Genomic DNA, 18,585 nt, shown 5'->3' on the forward strand with positions numbered 1-18,585 from the left:
AACATTGGAGCCACCCCATCAACACTCAACATAACGTCATCTAGGCATAAATACGGCAGCGACGTTGTTGTAAACGGATCAAAAGTGGGCCGAAATATCTACGTAGTGATGCTGATTAGTATAAAGTCTGAATTCATGCTTTGTCAGGTCCGTCCGCAAGACGACAAGCAAACAACTTTTAAAATGCTTGTTTTCTGAATGGAGTTCAGATCGATCAGTGCCAGGATATTCTAACATCGTAGCTGCTCCATTAACACTCCATCTAGGAATAAATATGGCAGCAACAATGTCAGTGATGACAAAGAGAGAATCTCAACGCTGAACTTTTGCGACGTATGTACATGAATGCTTTTGATACACATGCTTTAATAAGAACCTGAAATACTTTTAACCTTGCATACTGTATGTCACGCTAATACCTTTTCACCTCGTATAAAATGTATAATATACTGACTGGTAAATAGTCATGACCACTGACTATCTGTGTAACAATTTAGCCACAAATTCACATACTGACCACATACGGTCCAGCCGTATAACTTTTCAAATGCCTGAAGATGTTTTGACCCTTTTTTTCATTTAACAAAATATATCAAACAGCTCAATGCATCGGTGTTTCATAATTTGTCCAAATAAAATATACTCTAAAGTTGGAAAGGTTTATGAATCAAGGAGGAAATATAGAAACATGACTAAGAATCTGGATGTGACATCAGTATTTCTATAAAGCCCTTAACCCAGGCCTGTTGTCATGGTATATATCATCATATTAGCCCACCCTGCGTAAAACACAACAGATTCTCCTCCATAGTTTACACGTTGAAAAGCCTCCTGCAGGTGAAACACTTTTCATCTGTAACAGTCTGCTGCTCTTTAAAGGTCTTCACCGGCCATAGTCCGTTTGGCTCGTCCCAATCACAGTGAAATTGATAGTTTGGGTTCGTTTTCTATTTAGTCTGGTTCAGTGTCACGGTGCACAATTTAAGGTGGACAAAATAAATTAAAAAAATGATTTGCTGAGGGGCGTGTACAAAGGGACAAATTTATCTTTTTGTCTTGAGAGCTTCTGTGCAGAATCTCCTCTCCTCCAGTTTATCTCCGATGACTTTATAAACGTCACTATGTGGACTTTATTTAGCATATTCTGTGTGTTCTCTTCAAACATCAGTCGGTCCTCTCCCGCTCATGTTAACCTGTCGTTTACGTGTGTCCATCTCAACAAATGCCCACACAGGCAGCTTGAAAACGGTCCTAGACCACCTCTCATAGCGGTCTCAGGCCGCTCGTTTTGGTCCGCACCAGAGTACGATTACTGCGTTCACAACCGCCCAAACGAAACTGCACCAGAGTTTGATTAAAACAAACTAAATGTTGGCTTGTGAAAGAGCCATAAATCTGGAAACTAGACAACGTGATTATGGTTCGTCTCTCCTTTTTAAAAAAAAAAAAAAAGACCCGGACAGCATTGTTTGTCATGTCAACAAGCACATCCAGCACATAATCAAATAGTACCTAAGGGAGCCTATCACCTTTTGTCATTTTCGCAACACACACATTGACTCGTGGCAGGTGACACATTCATCGTCGGTTTCCGCCTCGCCGTGCCAATTAAATGGCCTGTTCTAATTCTGTTTGACAACGGCTGGCCGCGCAGCAGAAGGCAGATTAAAGACATGAGAGGTTGGTCCCACAAGCTGTTTGTTTCTAATCGCTTCTCCCGTGGATCAATTCACCTCAGAGGAAACTCAATAGACCAGCCGCTATGTGCATGACAGACAGAGCCACGGCCATATTACAGATTTCTTTGCTATTTTCATTTGGAATGTATTTTTTCGACCCTATAGGCGTGGTCTTTCATTAGAAAAGAAATGACCTGTTACTTGACTGCGGAGTGTCGTAAATGGGCGCACATAACTCCAAATAATGGCGTGCATATTCAGCGGACCTGTCCAGGTTTTGCTGGAGATTAACTGTTATTTAAATTGGACGTGCACCAATTGAACGCTGCTTTTTATTTTCCTTATACTGTACTTAGTTTCCCAGAAAGATAGAGATACTTTGGTACTATCAGTATTATGTGCACTTTATCTGAAGGTTTGACCTTTTGATTATCTACCCTGGAAGACATCCAGCAGTGTAAACCACACAGTAAATTCATGTTGGTTTAACAAACTCCCCGTAATCTCTCAGTAACTGATGTATGAAATCACTCTGAAGGGCCTTTCTTTCCATCTAGAAGGATCTGACAACTGACATGACGTAGGCCCGTCTGTTTTTCTTCTGCTATGTCAGTGTGATTTAGGCTGATGGGAACCACTGACTATTTTTGCCGTTTGTACTTCTCCTTTTTATAACCCAAATTATATTATGTAGGATCTATTGGGCTGCAGCAGCAGAGCCAAATGAAATAAAAGCATTTATTTTTATCGTGCTCTTCCTCCCCCGACTCACTGAGGGACGATGAGGGGTTTGTGTGAGTCGGCTGCTTTGAATGGCTTATAGTTTTTTAACAGGATTTCAAAGGGAGGGACCAGCGGAGACGAGATGCTAATGATGCTTAGACCTGTAGCCTGAAATTAGGTGGAAAAAACTGTGCAAATGTTAAATTAATGATAAGTAAATGGTATGTGGTCAAGTGGTCAGATTGCACCTAATAGGTTCCCAAGAAGCGAAATAACACTTTAGCGACCCCGGCGTCTAAAGCAAAGGGTGAGCTCTCTGAGGAGGGAGATAGGCACAGTGTGTCTGCATGACAGACAAGCAGCCGGTGTTCAAAGGAGGGGAAAGACTGAAATGCCAACTTGATAACAGGGGGAAATGTGTTGCTCCTTTCTGAGCCCGTGGTAGTAGTTTAGAATTTAGTTGTCATTTATTAAACTAGGATGATGTAACAGTCATGACAGATCATTATTTTTTGATGCCAGAACAATGACGGCTACAAAAAAAAAGGGGCCGCGTGGGCGACCAAACCACTGTTGCCGTCCATACAAGTGCAAATTAGGCAAAGCACCTTTTTGTTTGCCCGCGTCTCCATGACAACGCCTTTGTTCTTAATGCTTTTGAAACCTGCTTCCTATGATAAAAAGGCAACTTGAAAATTCAGATTGAGCCACACCACAAGCACAAGTGTAAAACTTCATAGTGATTTTACTCTAAAAAAAAGACACGCCATCCACTGCTACATTGTCCATTCAGAAAGCATTGAGTCGTTTTAATATCTGCCCGTTATTATTCATGTGTTCTAATATTTTCCGTATTGACATTTAGATAGGCGTGAATACACCAGCGCATACAGTACAGAGTAGTGAGTAATGATGGTGTAACAAATGAGATGCCTAGGGTGAACTTGCATCTGTTTGCATTCATTATATTGACTTAGCGGGCTACCCATCGTAGGTTACTATACGGTTTCTCTAACGGGTTGATCCAGAGTACGCAATGCTACAAACCCCCATGAAATGCCTCGTCACTGCAACCCAGTGCACAATCAAGGCAGGATAAATGCTCTTAGCAGGCTTCTCGTTTTTAGATTTAATCAGCTTAGTTCAGTGGTTCTCAAACGTTTTATACTACGTACCATCTCAGGAAATATTTGACTCTCCAAGTATCACCATTATAACCAGGGGAGGGTAATTATTTTTCCTTGGGGGGGCCACATGAGAAACCCAGATTGTTGCCGGGGACCAAACAATTGCTGTCAGACGTAACCTCTATTTTATCACTACATTAATTTATAGAAAACATACTGCGCACTTATTTTTCAGCATTTATTATACTGAAAAACACTCCAAACAGCATATTATTAAGAAAATTACATTATATGCAGGAGTTTTTGAATCGTACAGAAATGACAGTTTTGGGTAGTAATGTTTCCTTTAACAAAACTTAACAAAACAGAGAATCCCCCAACATGCCAAACTATAAAAAAAAAAAGCACTGCAGGTCCAAAAAGCCCTATTTTTCAGGGCAGGGAGGGTACTGTACACAGTACTGTACTGTCCTTTGTGTGTTTTTATGCAAACAACCACTAGATGACAATAACAATTTAAATGATTATGATTATTTAAATATTTGCTTTGATTAAAAATAATTCTCTCATAATTCTCTCTATTATCTATTTTATATTGATGTGAAAACATCTCCCTTAAACAACTGGATTTATTGAAGTTTCTCGCCAAAACTACATTTTACGTGATTACATTTGAACACATCATGATGACGTTGTAATTTACCTTCGCCCAATAGTCATTTTGTTTTGAAAATCGTTTTTAGCTAATTATATTTATCTACATCATGTAATGATCTCACTCTTTTTTGAGATACACTTTCTTTGTTCTTTGCAGTTGACTTTAAGTGAAATGATAAATAAGTGATAATATTTGTCAATGGCACAGTTAAGCCCAGGTCAAACTAAGGGGTGTACTTTTTTGATCACCTGATTTAATTTTTTTTTCTCTCTGTAATGATTATCTAAAAGTGTTTTATTTATGTAATGTAATTAAAAACATCATTATATATTATTAGAATATGGCCCATATGAATATACATGTTTTTTTATTATACATATATAATATTGATACTGCAGATATATATTATAATTTATAACATACAGTTTTCATAGTATTGTTTATTGTCCCCCTTAGATGGAGCAGTCACCTCCCGTCCAAGATGCTTCTGGATAGTCGGCCTGTCACGATAACTACTTCATTTGGACGATATATCGTCCCAGAAATAATTGTGATAAACAATATTATTGTTATTTTAAGACCATTTTATGCCAACTGATATAATAATGATGATATAATAGAATAATAATGCAAGTACACCCTTTCAATGAGCAATGGACTTTTAATTCTTAAGAATATTCAGACATTGGAGTCGGAATCCTAAATAAATAAAACATATAAACTAAAAACCACATAAGCAAAACAATAAATAAAATGGAAATAAAATGCTCTTAAATAAATATTAACCATTTGGGTTACATTCGTTCCTTAAAAGGCAATATCCTGCCAATCTGTTTCTCAGTGGTTCGGACCTTTGTTAGCAAAAAGTAACAACACATTAGCTGTAAGGTAGATTTAACAACACTCTATCATTCAGCATAAACCCAAAATGTTCCCCCCACCGGCGCTGTGGACGATAAGTCAATAATGTGAAAATGATCGAGGTCATGTCCATAATATTGTATGATAAGTCAATATAATAATTATTGTGACAGGCTAAGTAATATTCCATGGAAACATCCGGATGAGATCTTGATAGCCCCGCTGTGTGCGGGATAGTTTTGAAGGAAACTGATGCAGACTTAGTTCATAATGCAACTCAGTGGTTCCCAAAACCTCTTCTGCCGTGCCCCCCCCTTTTGTAGATAAAAAAATATTTTTAAGCCCCCCCCTGCAGGCCTCTTCGCGCCCCCAGTTTGGGAACCACTGCCGTAACTTAACATGTCTATGATTATTGTGTTTGAGAACAGAATCTGCGTCACCGTTAACCAGCCTAATAAGTACCCACGTAAGCACCTGAGCAGCTACTGGCCATGCAGCCTCCCCCCACCACCCCCCAACCCTCCCCCAACCCTCCCAAACCACCGGGGCTGCTAATTGGATGTGGCAGGGAATTGCTGCGCACTTGCCTCGCGGCGACTTGTACCCTATAACCATACACAAATCGATCTGACATGTGGTATTAGATTAAATTACCAAGCAGCGCAGTGACAGGGAAAAGGATTTGCTCAACCCCCCCTGCTCAACCCCCCCCCCACTTCTCTGTCTCACACACACTCGCCCTCCCAGACCCGCTGGAGAGCAGTAGGGATGTTCAGCCAAGCAACAGGAGATGCTGCTCCATCCAAGCTATCCGTCAAGCTGGGTTTTTAAGACCAGCCTGCAGCCAGCCACCTCTCCCTGTACGTTGCTTTCAGTGTACACATAAGCCATGGAGGCCAGATATATATATTGTGATAGACTGAAGTGATGGAAAACAGTAGTTTATTACATTTAGACACAGTGTGAATTCAATTGAATTTATTTTTATATAGAGTCAAATCATAACAGAAGTTGTCTCAAGATGCTTTTCATACAGAGCAGGTGTAGTCCGTACTCTATAATTTAGAGACCCAACATGAGATCCCCCATGAGCAGGCACTAGGTGCTACAGTGGCAAGAGAAAACTCCCCTTTAACAGGGTAGGCTCTGGGTGGGCGGCTATCTGCCTCAACCAGTTGGGTTGAGAGAGAGAGGAAGAGAGAGAATTACAGTTGGTGGAAAGATGACCCCCCCCCCCCCTCCCCTCCTCCCCTGCAAGCTAGATTACCTTCACTAGTCATTTGTAATTGTTGTCAGGTCAGAGCTGTTTGTGATCAGAGGATGCAGCAGACGAGGTGAGGCAGTGTTCGTGTGAGAACGTAGAAAACGTTTTTTAGCTGCTTTCTGCTTTTTTTCTCATAAATGTAAACCGACTGTAGCCGTGTCTGAAATCACTCCCTTGTTCTTGCATTCACCACACCTTGTAGAATACACACTCTGTAGTTTCCTATATAACGAGCAGTAAATTGAGTGTGACGGCGTGATTCGTCACGTCGCATCATCACTGATAATCATAATACAGTGCGTTGCATCTATCAAATGAGACGCATTGCATTGGGATGTTTGAGCAAATAGTGTTCGTTTCATTGTGGACATTTATGTAGCATACGTTTCGTACGTTGAATTTGCTTACACAAATAGAATGTCAGATACAGAATGATTTCTGACATGGCCTGTGACTGCATGGAAAAAGTGACATATGAAAGAAAAAAAAGCAGTCTTAAAATGTTCTGCAGGTTTTTGACATACAGTAGATAGTAGAATCTCCTCCACTGAATGATAAAACAGGTTTTCAGCAACAGATCTGTATATGAGCTACATACAACTAAAGTAACGAATAAACAAATCTCTAGATGAGAATTTCCTCACGAAGAGCAAATGTATATGTCAGTTGGCCACAAACCCCAATTTAAACATCTTCACACGGCTGATTTTAGATTTGTGGAGAAGAACAGGGATGTTTATGAGCTTGTAAACTTTTCCAGGCTGTAGTTGAGACCTCTGACAGGTCACAGCGGTAACGCTGGATGATGCTAAATTGTCCCCTCTGGCATTTAATTGTTTGTTTCTTACTTTGAGAAGGCCCATACAGTCAAGGAACCTATAAAAGAAGGAAGGGTCATTACGTCATCAGGACACCTTTCTAATTTTGCAAGTACCGGTATAAAGGTCCAAGAGCGCCGGTCATTGATCCCAACTTTCGTAGTGGCCAAACGGCGGTATTGCAACATCCATATCCGTCACGTGATGCCATTGGGCCCAAAAATACTTTTTCCCATAGACTTACATTGGGAAAGAGACGCTGTAACTCGGAGGATCATTTTTTTTTTTTTTTAGGTAAATCAACTTCCCAGTATGAACACTTGAATAGCCCTTATTTAAATCATTATAGGTTTTAAAGTTGTAAAATGCCTCTGTGCAAATCACCGATTGTAGACTTCAACATACATCGTTAATGATAAATTCTAATTATTAAGATAATAGGCCTACTTCATTCAATGATGTCTTATTGTCAACAAATCCCATTTTAATAACAGCCCACAAATATATTGTTTCGTTATAAAAAGGCTCAGTAATTTCCTAAAACGGCAAACGATATTCAAACAGGAAGAAATATTCTGGACTATTTTCAGTGGCGGATTAATCCAGATGTGGTGCTCTAGTGAGCATTAGTGGCAGCAGGACGGTGTATGTGGGACTGAGTCCGAATAAACTACAGTGTGTGTGTGTGTGTTCATGGTAATGAAGGAACATGTGACCCAGTGACACAGTGAGGCTCATTGATGTGTGTTTTTTAATGGTTTGTGGAGAACAATGGAGCTCTATGGTACAGAGGAAGAAGACGCATCAGGCTTCAATACGCACACATTCACTGTTGGTGTGGCTCTGCACATGAGATCTGTTGGTAGTAACACATCGCCAGACTTTAATACTCACAATTTCTAGATGCTGTCTTTCCTACTTGTTTCATATTATTCAAACACACCTGCTTTACATCTGGAATCTGGAAGTTCCATTACCTGAAAAAAAAAATCTATTCCTGTTTTTCACAGAGCATCTGTTTCATCAGGTTGATTTGAGTGTGTGGTATATCCCATTTTCTTCTCTGATACGTCAAAGATTAACAAAAACTTGCAATAGCTGCTTTTTTTTGCAGTGATTCAGGGATCAAAGGAAGACTTGTTTTAGTCCTGGAGCTAAAAGAGAGAACTTTAAAGCAGTGATCGCTGCCATTTGAACATATTAACCTTTCATTTGTTCTCTGTGGCGGTGTAGATAAAAGAGAGACTGGATTTGCCGGAATAGATCGTGAATTGCTCCATTTACATCTCGGGCTGCCGCGTTCTTTGTTTGTCTTTTCTGCTCAGAGACAAGAAAACCGAGAGCTGCTTGTTGTCTTAGTCGATGTTAACAAGGTTAGTGCAGTCGCTGCTGCTCAGCCCTGAGAGAAAGCTCTCCTCTACACAACAATCTGGAGACGCTCCGCACAGCTACGTTCTCTCAGAAAGGAGTCGTGTTTCTCCACCAAACAACATCATCACTGTAAACTGGTAAAGGGGAAACTAAATTTGACCATGATTACATGGTAGGGTGTACAAACATTAACAAATGTGTTACAATAATTACAAATAACAGAATTGACTTCAACATAGATGGACAATTTAAATAGGACTTTGGTAGTATTCTTGTGGTACTCATCTCCCACACAGTCATTAGTAAATATATAATATATTAAAGACTCTCTGATTCTGATCCAGACCTTTATATTGTCCAGTTACTGAAGGGATTCTAGTGTTGCTAACCCTGACGTTACAGATGGTTTGTCTGTATTTTCTCCTGACATCTTTCAGCCTCCGTAAACATTTAGTTTCATTTGCTGATGTTGTCCCATTTTTGTGTGAGAGAGAAATTATAGTATTAGTATTAAATGAACCAGGTTAAGCAGCATCATTATCCAACTGAGATCAGTTGGAACATATTCAATTACATTTATTTATTGTTCAATTCAATTTCAAAACATACAGAGAAAAATAGTGTTTACATATTTTTTTTTTTAAAGCTAGGGTCAGTAAGTACACTAGATTAAAAACCACTATCCAACCTAAAAACTCAGCCCAGTGTAGCCAACTCTTCTCTAATGAAAGTAGCTCGCAGCACTAGCTCCAAAAATCCCTAAATCTAGAGAGAACATCTCCAGGTCATCAACACTGACAGTCCGTCCCTTCAGGCCTCCCTCCAAAGACACGCCCCCAAAATTATCATTATGGACGTAAACAACCAACATGGCTGCTGTTAGGACTCACAGCTGTCAAGCTAGCAGCTGGAGGAAGACTCTGGTGACGCACAATGAGTACATGCAGGTAGACAGGTAGGTGGAGAGGTAGGTAGGTAGACAGGTAAGTAGACAGGCAGGTAGGTAGACAGGTAGGTAGGTAGGTAGTTAAACGGGTAGGTAGACGGGTAGGTAGGTTGACAGGTAGGTAAGTTGACAGGCAGGTAGGTAGACAGTTAGCTAGACAGGTAGGTAGACAGGTAGAGGGACAGGTAGCCCGTCCACTCATTACATTTTGGCTGAATGAAATGTTTGGACGGGTTTATTACAGTCCTGCGACAGCCACAGATTTATTGATTGCTGTCGGGATGTAATGAGAATTTCAGCAAATGTAACAGAAATGTTTTTGAAGAAGATAACCAACCCTAGCTTTAAATATTATATGATACCAAACAAGTTTGTTTGTCAAGTCAATTCTATTGATATAACCCAACATCGCAAATCACAAATTTGCCTCTACAAGCCTTAGAATCTGTACATACTGCTTCTGAACAAAGATGATTTAGTTTGTAATAAATCTTTACATTTAGATATGTAAAGAAGTATGTTTTTTGCTGTAAGACGTCATGTCCTGTTCTCCTGGACGTTGGCCTGTGTTGCCCTAAATTTAAGTTTTTCTTAAGCAGTTTCCGAAACAAAATTTGTTGTCTCGTGTGGTCCCCTGAATTAAAGGCTATTTTAACTGATAGGGATGACGGGCTTTGCTATATGTCATCCCCCTCTCTCTCCCCGGCATCTCCTGTTTTGACTCTCACTGTTAAATAAAGCAGAAATGACCAAAAAAATATTCTTTCATAAAGAAAGAAAAAACATTTGGAATGATGGCCAAAAGGATGAATATAATATATAACCCAGGTTGTTGTTAAAAACAATAAAACAGTCTTCCTCGGGTGTATTCTAGTCATTTTACGTGGAGTAAACCTCCAGCTTTATATCTTTGAACCACGGAGAGCAGCGGTCTTATCACTGGGGCTTTGTGCGCACTGACATATAATTAGGTGCATATGAGTGTTTGTGACTGTGCATATATTGGTGGTGTAAGTGTGTGTAAAAGGGAGATTGCCACTATTTGCACTTCAGAAGAATGGACTCACCTTTTGTAAATCTATCTTAGGCACAATAGCCACGTTGCAGATAGTGGTGCAGCTGTATACACATGGCTACAGTGCTGCTCCAATTACAGTAGGTGTGTTCAGCACCGACACCCACCTTTCAGCAGTTCTTACTCTGAAGGGCAAAATATCACAATCTCGAGTAGCCGAGCAGAAGCCGACCCACTCAGCACTGGCATCAGGATCTGAAGTTACCACCTGCCATGTGCCAAATGCCACTGAAATATGTGCTGGATGAATACGCAGGACAATCGGCTACTCTGGTTGGTATAGCATGGGACAATGTTATATTGATGTTTGTTTCAAAAACATAAATTCTTTGTTCTGTTTAATCTATCTATTCATACTGTGCGTCCCTCCATGCTCCAAAGTGGACCATTCTTAGATCCACATGGCCAACTTGACAATACGGCCCCCTATAAGTTCCATTATTTTGTGATTTATATACTTTTCTATAACGAATGAAATAATGGAAATAGTCCAGAATAACAGCAAATTCACACAATTCACCCGAGTCCAAATTGAAGGTTGCTTTTTATGTTTGACCAACATCCAAACAAAAACCTAGAAGTAGGGTAAACATCCCTATTGAGCCAACCAAATTATTATTATTATATTATTACCTCCGCCAAGGCCAAAGGCCTAGGAAGGTGGTTATGTTTTCACCGGCGTTGGTTTGTTTGTTTGTTTGTCTGTCTGTCGGTTAGCAGGATTACTCCAAAATGCGATGGATTTGCATGAAATGAGCGGTCTAGCACAATGACCAATCTATTAGATTTTGGTGGCAATCTGGATCATGATCCGGATTCAGGAATTTTTTTTACGGATTCCGATCAGCCTATGCATTAAGACCACAGGTTATAACACATGCGCGGTGTAACTGATGCGTTGATGTCGCCTGACCCCGCCTCCTTCTGAGAGCAGAGAGATACGTGTGTGTGTGTGTGGATGTGTGGCGAGACTTCGAGGTGCGACGGGAGCTGCTGGCCGTCCACGGTGAGAAAGAAAAAAGCATTAGATGACGGGATGAGAGACAACGTAGTGTAGCGTTATACAGACATAACAAAGCTGCTGGATGAGAGAGGCGTCCGCCGATACGTTACATCGCTCTAGATGAGCCAAATATCGTCCTTGAATCGTGTCGTATCGTTGTAAAAACGTATCGTTACACCCCTACTACTAGTGATAGGCTACCATGAGAATGGATCATGACCGTTCCTCAGCCTTCACTGAACCCCCCACCCTCACCCCCACCCCCACCTCACCCCCTGTGCCAGCTTGTATAGATTATCTGCTTATTCATGGCCAGCCCTAACTCAATCACTGCCTTCCACCAGAACCATAACAAATGACAGCAGGGGAAATTACAGTCATTCATCTCCGTCTAAGCACGTCATGTCGGCCCTCCTTTTCTGTCTTTTAAATCAGGACACCTGTATTCATCCTCTCTCTCCCCTCCTTCTCCACCTCATTTAGCTCTTTCTCTGTACCAGGAAAGATCCTACCATATATGTCTCTTGTAAGCTGACAATCTCTACCCATCAGTTGAAACTGCATGGGGGTTTTGCGTACACTGTTCACGATCCTCAGCATAGGAGGCACGAATGTGTTGCTACTGTAAAAGCGCTGTCATTTGATAGACGACCTGTCAGGCTTAAAACGGGTCACATCCGCACCACAACAGGTGTGTTGTGGGATATGTGACTTGGACTGTGTGCAGTGGCTGTTATTAAGGCAGCCGGGGGTGGGGGTTTAATTGCAGCTCTCTCTCTCTTCTTCCACAGAATTGCCACTTTCAGTTTGAGTCTCTCATCAAAGTGCTAGAAGGCAGATGTCAGTGTTGCACTTGAAGCATTTGTCAACTTACAGTTTATTCTCATTCTTATTATTTTACATCTGGACTAAACAGCAGTACATTGCTTTGCTCCCGTGCTGGTACTCCTGTCTGTTTCTCTAAACTCCATCTGTAGGTAATACACTGACTGGTCTCCAATTACCACTAAAGCCCCAGCACAAAGAATCACCAAAGCCCTCACCACATAAGACCAATAGTGATCCAATGGAAGGTCTGCAACGCCCCCTCCCCCACCTCCTCCTTCTCGCCCTCCAGTGTCACCAAGACCTCAGATAATGTTGACATCAGCCTCCTCAGAAACCAGTCTTTTGGAAGGCATTGATTCTGTTACAGCTACTAATGCCCCTGTTGTTCCTACCATGACTACCAACATCAACGCTTCTGACAGATCTCCAGAAAAAGTTCCTCTAACTGGAGCCGGCTCTGAGAAGATATGTGTCAAACAGGCTGAGGCGAAGCATTTGTCAACTTAGTTTATTCTCATTCTTATTATTTTGCACCTGGCCTAAACAGACTTGCCTTTAGGCCTACCTGTTGTTAGTTGATGGTGTTAGATTTTTAAAATGAAGAAAGACATACTGTATGTCCATAAAGTTAGAGTAAATCTGTGCTGGCTAAGCTATTACTTTATACTTACAGAGATAGTTTGAGTGTTTTCTCATTGGGGTTGAATGAGGTACTTCTCCATAGTCAGTGTATTAAAGTAGAGTAACAGGACGGGAGCAAAGCAATGTACTGCTGTGGACGCTGTGACTTTGGAGAAGTACCTCGCACAACCCCACTGAGAAAATACCCAAACTATCCCATTAAATTTTAACCTTGAAACAGATCTGTTCATTAATAAATAAATCTGTTCATTAATAAAGAAATAGGTTTATTTATTTTTTTCATTGAAACATATGTGTGAATAAAGAAATAGTGTATGTGCCTGTATGTTTGAGTCAGAATACTTTTTCCCTTCATCACTTAATTATAGCCCTGCGACAACATAGCCAGTGTCCGTCTGTCCTCCCTTCTGTTTTGTTGTTTCAACTGTTTAACTTAGGAACTTCAAATTTGGTATGATGGTTGACAGTGTGGTCTAGTTGTGCATTTTGGGGGTTAGAAGTCCAGGGTGCCCATGATTTTTTTTAATTTTGGTCACCCTGACTTGAGGAAGGTGAGCTAATAACAAGCTACATTGGGCTCAATAGACTAATTCCATTACTTACAAAAGGACAGAACTTTGGCCCTACTTCAGTAGGGGTCAAGTGGTGAGCGGGGGGGGGGTATGTGAGCCATGCTCACTATTGCCGCGTTAAATCTTGTTCCTTTTATTAGTGTTTTTCATTTTATTGAGCCAAGCTGAGAATAACTATTTAACTTCCATTGTGGTTGATGCATTACTTACCCAGATGTGTTAACCTGTGTGTAACAAAACATCTCAAACAAGTAAATTATCTGCAATTATTATTTTTTTATTATTTTTTTTAAAGTTGCACAACCCTTCTCCAGTACACCATGCTTTATGTTACGTTTTTACCAAACGTTTATGACAATATTATAGATTATCATAGACAGACACTGAGTTTACAAAACATTACCGTGATCTTTTTAGAATACTTTTTACTAAATGCAGTATTTACACCTAGAACTGAACAAAATAAATATAAACGACCATACATACCAATACGAATCATACAATATTACAACCACCTTTTCAAAATCTTCTTTACCAAATACAGTCTTTCAAAACACAGTATCTCTTCCATCTCTTAATAGCCCTATAATAACCAGGGAATTATCCATAAATATCAAGAGATCAAAGTTAGAAACATTAGGTTAAAAGAGTACAGAATTTGATGCTTTGAAAAGGGGGAGATTTATCCTCTTACTATTGATCATAAATGATTCATGTCCTTACACACTACAATCCTGTCACTACATCAAGTAGATGATGCTGGTCTTCATCGTAAGTTTTCTCTCATTACATGTATGCATCAGACGGAGGTCATCAAGGGGCCGTGTGGCAGCGTGGGGATGACGTTCAGGCACGTTCCTGCCAGCGAGGGGGATGCAGTGCACGTCGGCATCGAGACAGTCACACCAAACTCCCCTGCTGCCTTGGCAGACCTGCAGAGGGGTGATCGTCTAATCGCCATCGGAGGTTTGAGATGCTTGTTCATTGTTGTAATCAGCAGAATTTCTTTTTTTAAAACTGTTAGCTCTTAGCACTACTGATAGAATACTTTTCCCCTCCTCTCTTTACTTTTGACAGGTGTCAAAGTGACATCTTCCGTTCAAGTGCCCAAACTGTTGAAGCAGGCTGGAGATAGGGTGGTGGTCCTTTATGAGAGACCGATTCGTCACCAGACTCCCTCTTTTGGAAGCCTCGGAACTCTTCAAGAAGGGTTTGGGCAGCTAGAGGAAACTGGTTTTATTTCTCATCCAGGGGGTTATGAGGAAGACCCAGCCCCCATTACCACCCTTTCTGACATATCCGACAGCAAAGACATGGACTCTGAGTTTGAAGAGTTGATTGTGGACTCCAAACCTAGCCAGACTGGTGGCCCTAACAGCACCACACATACCAGTGATACTAAAGAGGATTCCTTACTTACAGTAAACCAAAGCCCCAAAAGGACTGTTGCCAACTTGGCCTCGAAGCCCCTTGGTACCATATCACCCATCCTTAACCGCAAGTTAAACCTGGTGGGTCTCCAGTCACCACTAAAGCCCCAGCCCAAAGAATCACCAAAGCCCTCACCACATAAGACCAATAGTGATCCAGTGGAGGGTCTGCAACGCCCCACCGTCCCTCCCCCACCTCCTCCTTCTCGCCCTCCAGTGCCACCAAGACCTCAGATAAGGTTGACATCAGCCTCCTCAGAAACCAGTCTTCTGGAAGGCACTGATTCTGTTACAACTACTAATGCCGCTGTTGTTCCTACCACGACTACCACAATCAGCGCTTCTGAAAGATCTCCAGAAAAAGTTCCTCTCACTGGAGCCAATGAGGACAAGGCCGGCTCTGAGAAGACTTGTGTCAAACAGGCTGAGACCAAGCAGTCTACCAGGCCAGCAGAGCTCAGTGATGAGCTGCCGGTCCCTTCCACCGGGACCAGCAGCAGCAAAGCAGATCAAGCAAAGGACAAAGCTTCAGAGAGCTCCTGCAGCACACGGGACAGTCTAGAGGACCGATCCCTCTGGGAATCCCCAGAAACCATGTTTCGTAACCAGACAGCACGCTGGCACAAGGCCTCTGTCGTGTTTGAGGTGGAGGGCAACCATAAGTACCTTAATGTGGCCCTGTGGTGCAAAGATCCCTTTAAGCTGGGCAGTTTGCTGTGCCTGGGTCATGTCAGCCTACAGCTGGAGCATATAGCCCTGGAATGCATGGCCACATCTTCAGCAGAATACCAGAGCACCTTTAGGTTGGGGCCTCCTGAGCCCAGAGCTAACGTCAGTCGCACTGCGCTACGCAGCCTCGGCACCCACAAGGGCTTCAATGAGAAGCTGTGTTACGGAGATGTCACTCTGAACTTCTGTTACTTAGCTGAGGGTGAGTTAGACTATCCAGTAGGGCTGGCAGAAAGGGAGCGAGAGGGGAGTCTCCATGATGAGGATCTAAGGGAGAGGGAGCATATCCCCAGTGCACAGCGTGACGACTTGGCCTACGGCGCCATGCAGTTGGTGGAGGTTCGTCACAACTTCCAGGACACCCAGTTCCAGAACCCAACGTGGTGTGAATACTGCAAGAAGAAAGTTTGGACCAAGGCAGCCTCTCAGTGTATGATCTGCGCCTACGTTTGCCACAAGAAGTGCCAGGACAAGTGCCTCACTGAAAATCCCCTCTGTGTGGCAGCAACTGAACGTCGCGGAGCTGACCCTGAAGCCAAATCCACCATTAACCGGGCCACCACTGGTATAACTCGCCACATCATCAACACCAGCTCCCGCCTGCTTAACCTCCGCCAGGTGCCCAAGACTCGGCTGGTTGAGCAGGTGGCTGACGTGGTGCCTGGAGCGGTGGAGCCCTCACCCAAGCATACCCCCAACACTTCAGACAATGAGAGCAGCGACACGGAGACCTACACCAGTGGCGCCAGCCCCTCCAAGCACCACGCCGGCAGCGGTGGCAGCAGTAAACTTGTGCGCAAGGAAGGTGGGTTGGATGACAGTGTGTTCATCGCCGTGAAGGAGATAGGCCGTGACCTGTACCGGGGGCTGCCCACAGATGAGCGCTCCCAGAAGTTGGAATTGATGCTGGACAAGCTGCAGCAGGAAATTGACCAGGAGCTGGAGCACAATAACGCCCTTCTGCTGGAGGAGAGGGAGGCCACAGATGCCCGGCGCAAGGCCTTAATTAGTACCGCCCTGGCCAAGTCTGGGGAGAGACTCCAGGCCCTCACTCTGCTAATGATTCACTACCGGGCAGGCATTGAGGACCTGGAGTCGGTGGAGAGCACCTCGCCTTCAGAGCAGCAAGGCTTTAAAGGCAAAGAAGAAGGCCTGGAGGAGGAGGCGGCCCTCATGGGGGCAGAGGTCTATGACAGTGACATATGCAGCCCTGTGGAGGTGCAACTGCTGGATGACATTACGGAGGAGCAGATCTGTGTGGAGGCGCTCCACTAAATAAGACTAGAAAGGAGAAAGAAGAGGAACCTGTGCTTTGGGCTCGTGCCTCACACAACACAATTATGTCCAGTATGTTTTTTGACATCGGGGGAATTTCAGGAGTCCAATTTGAATATTGGGTATGTTGGGGGTCCAGTGTTTGATTCACACTTTTTTTTTTTTTCTTTTTTTTTTTTACGTGAAAAAATAAAGGATGGGTAAAGGAAATTTCCTCCCTAAGGATTCATGTTATCGATGTTTTGATTTGCACAATATGATGGCGTTTCCATGCTCTTGGTTTTTAAAGGGAAGCTTGAGAGCGACACTATTAATCTGCCCTCAGTAGTCGCTGCATGTGTATCCTCCAGTTTTTGTTTTCTGTGGCTTCAAAATGTCATTGTGAGCAATTCATTCAGTTTTGCTTTCTTGTCTGTAACAGCTTTGACATAAGGACTTAAAGAAAATGTACACATCTCTGTGGTCTAATCATCTTAACTTTCGGGAATGAAAATAATTGTTCAATATTTGTTTGCTGTGAGTAACAAGCCCATATGAAGGTGAAATATTTGAGTGTGAATACTACCAGGGAAAAGCAGATTTTGACATCCACCTCAGATGAACATGTATTTTGTCTAAGGACCCTGCAAGCGGTCATGCATATCTTTTTATTTTGAGCATTTTATTTACTGTAATATATTTGGATTTTAGAAGTGACTCTCCCTGCTCACAAAGCTCAGCCAGCTGCATAATTATTAGTGGAATCTTATATATAGTTTGCCTTCTTTTTGGTGTATTTGTTTGTATTGGTTAGGCCAAACCAGCTTTACCATAGTTTTTTTTGTCCTCCCCCCCCACCCCCACCCCCCCACCCCCACCCCCACCCGGGACGATGTAAGGAGGTAATTGTCTTGTGTTCTAATTAATACATTTCTTAACCAGTTATTATTTGTTTTGCTTTACTAAGTCACGTTTTGTTCAGAACACTTCATCAACATCTAAAACTCAACTATGGCACATTGATAACTGATTTAATGGGTGAAATGTGAGAAATACATAATGGACACATAATTGAGTTTTTTTTTTGGATAGTTTCTGACTGAATGTTACCCTGGATCTCTCACGGTGTGAACATTTTCCCAACATTTATCTCATTGGTTTAGTTTTTGTGCGTGTATGTGTATGTCGTGTGCATGTGCGTGCATGTTTGTATGAAGATGATTTCCATGTTTTCTGTGTTTTGTGTATATATACAGCTGTTTGGCTCCGTCTTTCACCATTTCCTTGCTTAACATCAAGCATTAATGTAGCCTGTTGTAATAATTCTATCATAACCAGCTACAGCTCCAAAATGCTGTGCTGTTCATCTATCTCTTATCTTTCACACCCTCAGAGAGCCACTGGAAAGAATTGCTTGTGAGGAAGGAATATATTACTCTTACATATCTTGCGAAAAATCTACCCTAAAACACAACATTTTCTAAATCTATATGGTGGTGATGTCCTTTTTCTTTGTTTATTCTTATGGTTATTTTGCCAATCAGTGTCACGTCACATATTTCCAGCACAAATATAAATGAGTTTGTTCGTGGTGAGTCTCAGTGA

At 42.1% G+C, this 18,585-nt stretch overlaps 1 protein-coding gene and 1 long non-coding RNA gene across 2 annotated transcripts in view; one reads left to right on the forward strand and one right to left on the reverse strand.

Moving 5' to 3' along the window:
* Positions 1–17,377, forward strand: part of pdzd8 (PDZ domain containing 8) — a 40,932-nt gene extending 23,555 nt beyond the window's left edge. Inside the window, exons 4-5 of the mRNA XM_074645682.1 lie at positions 14,371–14,533; positions 14,645–17,377. Coding sequence (XP_074501783.1) covers positions 14,371–14,533; positions 14,645–17,001 — 2,520 coding nt within the window. The 3' untranslated portion in view covers positions 17,002–17,377. The remainder of the gene's footprint in view (positions 1–14,370; positions 14,534–14,644) is intronic.
* Positions 17,351–18,210, reverse strand: LOC141773729 (uncharacterized). Its single transcript, XR_012595176.1, has 2 exons — positions 17,859–18,210; positions 17,351–17,826 (listed from the first exon to the last, which is right to left on the reverse strand). It is a non-coding gene; the product is annotated as an uncharacterized LOC141773729 (long non-coding RNA).
* Positions 18,211–18,585: the final 375 nt, after the last annotated feature.

The sequence above is a fragment of the Sebastes fasciatus genome, chromosome 9 (genome assembly GCF_043250625.1).
Source record: "Sebastes fasciatus isolate fSebFas1 chromosome 9, fSebFas1.pri, whole genome shotgun sequence".
NCBI lineage: Eukaryota > Metazoa > Chordata > Actinopteri > Perciformes > Sebastidae > Sebastes > Sebastes fasciatus.